The sequence below is a fragment of the Amblyomma americanum genome, chromosome 4 (genome assembly GCF_052857255.1).
Source record: "Amblyomma americanum isolate KBUSLIRL-KWMA chromosome 4, ASM5285725v1, whole genome shotgun sequence".
Classification (NCBI taxonomy): domain Eukaryota; kingdom Metazoa; phylum Arthropoda; class Arachnida; order Ixodida; family Ixodidae; genus Amblyomma; species Amblyomma americanum.
The window spans coordinates 176,639,536-176,647,253 of record NC_135500.1 but is presented as its reverse complement, the minus strand read 5'-3'; the positions used below and the strand labels follow the sequence as shown (position 1 = coordinate 176,647,253).

The 7,718-nt window shown below is 50.9% G+C and overlaps 1 protein-coding gene across 1 annotated transcript in view; it reads left to right on the top strand.

The window, feature by feature from the left end:
- The first annotated feature begins 764 nt into the window (after positions 1 to 764).
- LOC144128715 (uncharacterized) overlaps positions 765 to 7,718 on the top strand; it is a 60,911-nt gene continuing 53,957 nt past the window's right edge. Inside the window, exon 1 of the mRNA XM_077662353.1 lies at positions 765 to 1,171. Coding sequence (XP_077518479.1) covers positions 1,142 to 1,171 — 30 coding nt within the window. The 5' untranslated portion in view covers positions 765 to 1,141. The remainder of the gene's footprint in view (positions 1,172 to 7,718) is intronic.

The following is a 7,718-nucleotide window of genomic DNA, read 5'->3' as shown; positions in this document are numbered from 1 at the left end:
TAGTTTGTCAATCCAATATTGCCACAGTGAAATGAGTCTTCTTGATGACGACGTCATGCATTCTTAAGGTTGGCTGAGTAGTCGCTGAGTGAAGTTCGTTAATCCTGTCCAGACTCCAATTTTCTCTGTGGAGTTCTTGATTAGTTCTTGTGTGTTGATGTTTTGTAACGAAACTACTGTGAAAGTTTTGTGCCGTTCTTGTGGCGAAAACTGTAGAACTTCTCAATCGATTACAAACGGTTTGTATTTATCACAACCTTCTTGATAAGTTCAATCATGTTTAGGGTTAATAGAAAGGTCGCCATGAGCTTTCTCTTTAGTTGTTTTTTTTTTTGTGGAGCCATATTTCTGCTAATTTTCTTGTGAGTTTCTATGACTATGTAAGAGCAGCATAGGTTTTCAAAATAGATTCCAATTTTACGTGGGCGACTTTGGCGAACAGAGGAGGTAGTATAAGATTTGTTGGCACGAGACAGGCGAACTGAATGCGTCTACATGCAATGCCTGAATTCGACCACTTCGCAGCATCTGGCGGATATGGCGGAGAGCCTCGCATTTCGTTTCGCCGGCATGTAGGACAATCCCGGAGCGTTGATGCCAACTTTGCCGCCGGGGATGTTCGCATAGCGGCTTCAGCAGTGGGGGGGAGGAGATGGCCCCGGCAACGAAGAAGACGTCGTCGAGTGTGAGGAGCGCTCGCTTGTTGTTGTCGACGGCGGAAAAGGAGGGGGGGGGGGGGGGGGGGGGGGGGCACCCCTTCTCCGAGGGCGGCCGACCCGACCTTCGCGCCGTGCACTCGCGCTGCCGTGTCATGAACGACTTCGCGCGGCGGCGGCGCCTCGCTCTTTCGTCCCGCACGGAGCCCGACTCCTTTCTTCTCGGCGGCACATCGTCCTTTCTCGGGCGGCAGTCGCCCTCTCTCACTCGAGCGGCGCTGCTGCCTTCCGAGCTGTCGCCGCCGTGGAAAAAAGCGCGCGAGTCCAGTCGCCGCTCGGACATCGCTCAGCGGCAGCATCGGGAGCGCCCCTTCAACCCTTGCCGCCCCGACCACATCCGCCACCGCGTGCAGTAACTGGCGCGCGTCGCCCCAGCGAGACCGTGCACCACACTGATCCAAACAGCCGGCGCACCAGAAAGAGAAATGCTCCCCGCGGCGATGCTACTGCTCCACGTGAGTGCTACTGGCCCGGCCCCTTTGCCTCGTTTCGGACGCCTTTTCCGCTTCTCTTCTTATCCTGCTTTCCTTTCCCGTTGCACTTTAGTTCTGGTTGGGCGATGCTTGTCCACATGTGTCGAGGCGCGAGAGCAGTCGCGTGCTCCCCTTTTAGCGGGACGCAACCCCGCTGAGAGAGACGCGAGGGATCATCGCGAGCATTCGAAACAATGCTGCCTGGTTGGCGTTTTCTTTGCGTTTGTGGCTGCGGCCTTTGTTTTCGCTTCCTCCGACTGTTTCTTTCTTCTTTTATTTTTCCGCTTTGGTGTGGGCTAACCGTGATTTCGGATCTAGGGACTGGCGGTCACTACTCCCTGAACGGAACTGAGAGGTCTGAGACTAGGAGCTGTCTTTCCGTTGGCAACACTTTGTCTTGTTTGACACACGACGCTTTAAAACGCGCCACTTTGAGACGGAAATTAGTTCGAGCACTCATTTGTGTGCATTGAATAAAAAGAAGATGGACTCCTGTTCATCTTTCATGCGAAATGCGTTGCGGAAAATGAAACTACCATATTGCAGCTGTAAAATGGGTAGGAATAGCGCGAAGCGAATATGGTAAGAAGTAGAAGATGTTTGCACGTATAAATTACGAGCTCTAGTTTTTGCACAAAAAAAAAGGCATTTACTTGCATCCTAATCGACACTGTTGTTTTCTTGTTTACCCACTTTCCGCTTCGTTGATCTTGACGCTCTGTACGCATTCTTTCAGGGGTAGTAGTAGTAGTAGAAAACATTTATTCCAAAAAGGTAGGAGAGAGAGGCGAAAATACACATTTTGGGTGGAGTCCTTATTTCAGGACCACCGCAGTTGCTCTTGCTTGGGATATCAGCTTTCGCTGCGTCGCCAAGTCAGAGCTGAGCAGGGCAGACTCCCACTGTTCCTCGGAGTGATGTTTGTCTAGTTCGGGGGGCTTGGGACTGGAGCAGCCCCACGTTACATGATATGTTGTTGGAATTCCGCCACACCAGGGGCAGTTGCTGTCATATCTGTCGGGGAAGATGATGTGGTACTTGTGTAGGTTAGGAAAGGTGTTCGTCTGTAGTTGTCGCCATTCCCTCGCCTCTGCCGCCGTTAGCTTACGGTGTGGTTCTTTCAGGGGACCGTCATTGTGCATTCGAAAGATGTTTTTCCTTTTTGATCGCGGTTTTTTTACGCAAAGCGCTGAACCAGCCGGTTCTTCTATGGTCGTCAAAGTCGGCTCTGGCTTCAAAATACGCACATACCGAAAAATTCTGTACAAAAACATTTTTGAGCGGGAAACCTATTTTGAATGCAACATTTTCATATAACGTAAGATTTTACTATAACAATCAATATATCCCCAGTATCACCCGACGGCAGTCTTGCATTATTTTTTCTATTAACGCTTTTGATATCGTCAAAAGCGTTCCCCGTTGGTTTTGTATGGCAGTCTTAACTGTTCGATGCGGTCGATTGAAACACTTCAAAAGAAAGGCTTTGCTACGTATCAGAAAAATGAACCATTACATTCAATATTTTCATAAGTGTCTTAAAATTTTCGAATTTTCAAAATCTTTGCCCGAGAATGTTGGGCATGTGTGCGTCTTAACGGACACGAATGCGCAAAAAAGAAGCATGAATCAGGAGTTGTTCTTTTCTTAATCATGCGAACTTCAAAATTCGACAGCTTAGTCGGAATTTCGTTTGGTTCAGCTGAGCTTGAGGCGCGTCCTGCATCACAAAGGTGTGGTTGCTGAGCCGCATGCTTGAACGTCTCCCCGAGTTATCGATTTGTTTGCGCGGAAATCTGGCATGCGAAACCAGTCTGCGAACGCCGACAGCACGCCCGCTACGCAGGCTGCGCCTTAAAGCCCCTGTTCCTAGAAAACGGACTGGGAAGCACTTCAATGTCAGTTTCACGGCGCCTCATCGCATGCGTCAAGATTCCTGAGCCACGTCGTCGGACCAGGGAGTGGTTAGTACATTCAGCCGCCGGAAAGGAATCCGGCTCACCTGGGGATGAGTCGAGGTCTGCATCGATTTACCGAAGTCAGACCTCGCCACCTTAGACCTGTCGGAAAGGCTTAAATGTCGCCTCATCAATCTCGAGCAACGCGTGAGGTTAGAGTATACGGTCAAGGACGCACTCCTAATATCCTCCTCGCACTCAGTGCGTCAAGATAACGATATTTTCCTTGGCGCTTTTGCTGTTCTTTCGTGAGTGCGCTACGAGCTATGCTCAGATTTTGCATTTGGAGAACAATAAAATAGAGAAACATTTATTTTTTCATCAAATGGCGTCGTTAGCTGGTGTGGGAGGTCACTATTCTTACTGTCAGAGGACCAAAGAAATGAAATGATTGCTTTGCATTCAAGAGTGCGTTACGTATTCTGAACGAACATATCGCTACGGTTCCAGAGATATATGTTCCAGAATGTTCGAATTTTCTTTTCTTTTTGAGCCGCCGCGGTGGCTGAGTGGTTACGGCGCTCGGCTGCCGGCCCGAAAGACGCGGGTTCGATCCCGGCCGCGGCGGTCGAATTTCGATGGAGGCGAAATTCTAGAGGCCCGTGTACTGTGCGATGTCAGTGCACGTTAAAAAGCCCCAGGTGGTCGAAATTTCCGGAGCCCTTCACTACGGCGTCCCTCATAGCCTGAGTCGCTTTGGGACGTTAAACCCCCATAAACCTCTTTTCTTTTTGAGAAGGAGAGAAAGCCCAGGGGCTCAAGAAGGCCATTTAGTGACATCATCACAGAAAACAGCCGCAGCAAGGTCAGATATTCCAGCATCGTCATTCATTTTGAAACCCAAGCGAAATGAAATGCGGTGCATCTGCTTCATCCAAGATGCCGGTGACTGCAGCGCAACAGGCGATTGAGCAGTTCTACAGCAGTGGGCCGGGCGTACAAGACAGGCGATCCGGATCGCTTAATGGCGACCTTCAGAGACCAGATCGTCATCTACAGGCGAGGCGATCGACGCCTCTCGCCCACGGCGCATGCGGCGTCTTCGTGTTTGTGCACTGCCGCGTGGCCGTCTGAGCGGAGAACTTTGACAGACGCGCCCTGTTACGATAGACACGTGCGTCTCGCTCCGTATCATTTCGCGTTGCAGCGATCGTTCCTCTGCCAGCATCGAGCGCGAAAGTCGGGTTCCACGCAGCCACCGCGATCGTCTCGTCCGTACGCAACCCCCTCATCACTATGCCGGTGGCCGTGATACGTTGTGAAAGCCGACCGTCGCATTCGCCGCGTCTCGCCTGACGCTTCCCGCTCTCGGGGGCAGCGTGTTTACAAGGCCCAGAGCGCGCAGCCAGCGACTGCGGAGTCAAAAGCGGCGCTGGTGCGGCCTTGCTCGTTGGTGCATTGAAGCCACGCCGGAAGCCCGGGGCCTATTCGCAGAACTGCGGGCCGTTCACGTTTGGTACGCGAATTTCTGGCTGGTTATTGTGAATGACTTACTCTTTCGTCGCTCGTTATGAGTGGCAAGTTCTCGTATCCCAGCCGATCACGCGGTGCTCTTACGGAAAAGAAACTTAACACGACGCCTGGATCGTAAATTACCGTCGTGGTACAGTGGAATAGCATTTACATAGTGTTCAGTTCAAGCGGGGGGTGGCTCGGCAATTTACTTTTGTCAGCAATCACAGCCCTTGTTTTCTGCTTTCGTAACATTTCTCTGTTCTTTCATGGCAGGTATTTTCTTATTTCGACGTTGTTTAGAATCGTTTGTGACAGTTTTGCTGTGTGGCAAGCGCACCGTCCGATAGAGAGAGTCTCGCTTGAGAGTGTCATACAATGACCAGTTCTCGAGCTGTGAGGCTAGCGGCTGCATGCGCCACGTTTTGTAAACAAGCTGGAACGCGCTCATGCAGCGCCATGCGGTCAAACTGTCAAACTACCCCCCCCCCCCCCCCCCCCCCCATTCCCCCCTGTCGACCTACCGTTGCTCGACCTCCTTCGTCCGCGCCTTCATGCCTGCGGAATTTCTGCTCGAGCGACGTCTTGTGTAACGTTTTTATCGCCGGGGCGTGTACGGTAGAAGGCTACTGCGCATGCGTAGTCGATTGTTTTTCGTACTCCAGAGGAATTCCCCGTTTGGACGGCTCATTGAGCCGTGCGTTTACTGGAAGACTGCGTGACCGTTTCGCGGACGTTTCAGCTATCCGCCACCATTTGTGTGCGTATTCATGCGATAAATTTTTTCTGGCGTCGGCTTGCCTTGCGCGATTGACTGCGTTGCACCCGGATGGGATAGACCAGCAAAGCCTCCGAAGCGTGTATAGGTTGGGCTAGTTTATTGTGTTTATAGCTGTGCTGCGCCAGGGATGTTTTTCAGAGCTCAGACGGCAACGTATACGATGCTGTCGAAACGCTGAAAAACGTCCCTCGTAGTAGCAGTATAGAATAGTTCGTCTGGTAGTCTACTAGGTCATCGGCAGAAGTAGCAACAGCTCTTAACAACAACAACAACAAACTATGACGTCGCCGCTATAGGATAATGTGATAACCTTCTGATGTCAACGATAATCTACGGTTGACATATTCGCATGCAGGCGTCTGACAAAGTTCTATCTGTGATTCGGTGGTATATGTGGACATGAAAAGCGGCTCTCTTAGGTAGGGGTGAGGGCAGTGGTAGCAATGCAGCTCCAGCAGCAGTAATTTCCTTGCCTGGAGGAATGGCAAACAGTTGAAGAGCCTTTTTAATATTTTGCGTTCGAAATCGAGTACCTTCCGTCAGTACCACGTTGCTCTAGCTGTGAGTGGAGAGATGTAAATTGCACTGCTCCTTGTTCTTGTAACTGTCCCGCTAACAAGTGCCACAGTGCCACACAAGGACTGCTGTGTGTGTCCGGCTAGAATGAACGATCAACTCGCTCGAACTTTTACCCTTGCCACAGCGTAGGCGCCATTGCACAACCTATATCGGGAACGTTACGAACGTTCTCGCTTAAGAGCGCCCCAAAAGCAGAATTTAAGTTGGCTTCTAGAAAACGCGGAAGGAATTCTCATATGCCAGGGCCGTATACTTTGGGAACAAAATAATAAAAAGAACACGCCTTCCGCTGTCCCAATTGCGCATAACGTGATCCCTCCTCCGCCGCCTGCTCCATTGCGATCAATCGCATACACTGCAGCCTAACCAGGACGTAATGGGAAGTGGGACGTGAAGTCCATCAGTAATAATAATCTGAGTGAGCAGTTAGCTCAGCCAAGTTCCTCGTTCGAGGCAGGCCTCGCCTTGCCCTTTCACGTGTGTTTTGCGGATTTTAACCACTTAGTTTGCGCGCTCGTCTGGCTGTCTGCAACGCAGTTCCCCTCTTTGTGTCCAGTCACGCGAACACATTGCTTGTTGCACGGAATTTTCTTGTCCAGTATCTTAGGCGATAATTTGAACAGCTGTAAAAGCCGGACTCTCCCAAAATCTGCGCAGTCGACTCACCGCGGGCTGCCACTCGTACTGCACTCTGTCCAGTAAACGCGCGAGGTACTTGGCGTTGCTGGTTCAGCTTTGTGGGAGTTCGTATCGATGTCTTATCACCATTATGCACCCGGAAAAATGTATCTGAGGTATGTACAGCCTTTGCCAAAAAGTAACCACGCTGCATGGTTTGCTTCTCATTCGAACAGTGTAGCCCTTACGGGTTCCCTAAAGATCAAAAAGTTCTCGTAAGGTGAGGACAAGGGTTCGCCTTACCGTACAGAGATTTGGAGCTTGAGGACTGGCGTAATAGCTTCAATACACGACTCGGAACCAAACCGTCCAGCCTGGTTACTTTTGGCAAAGACTGTACATACGTGGGCACGGAATCACCCCCTCGAGCTCACATACAGCACCCGGCAGTGCACGTATACAGCTCGCCTTTTAATGCTCAACGGGGAAGATCGGAGCGCTTGAGCTGAGGCGGCAGCTGTCTGGTAATTCCATATATGAATGAATTAATGCATATGTTGCTGCTACGGCCGCAGCTGAATCGGTTAGTGCCCACCACACGCGGCATGCGGACGTCGTGGGTGACGCTCCGATCTTGTCTCCGTTTTACTGCGAGTACGAGGAACCTGCGCTGCCAAGGTGGCACTGCAATTGTTCCATTCGGTGACTCAAAACTGCTTTTGTCAGCCGCTTGGGCCGCTGCAAACGCGAGAACACATTCTGCGCGATTAGATACCCGCGTTTGGCTGACAGCATTCATTGCCTAGCTTCTCTCGACGTAGCCCAGATGGCTGACGCACGGTACGTGCGCCTTCGACAGAGCGCGGAGGCTCACGCCAATAAGCGCCTGAAGGTGGCGCGGAAAAGCACTTATAGTACTACCCAAAACTGCTTGCTCTTCTCGCTAAGCAGTGTGTTATGGCGCTACAATCGGCACCGAAAACTTCAGCACAAGTTCCCCATCGGGTTCTATGTACTTGTGGATCTGCTGTTGTCTAAATTTTTGTATTATTTTATATACCCTGTGGTCACGTGGTCTGAGTGATGCACCTATCGTTATCAGTTCTTTGCGTGGGCACAGGGCCACTTTGTTTAATTCGAC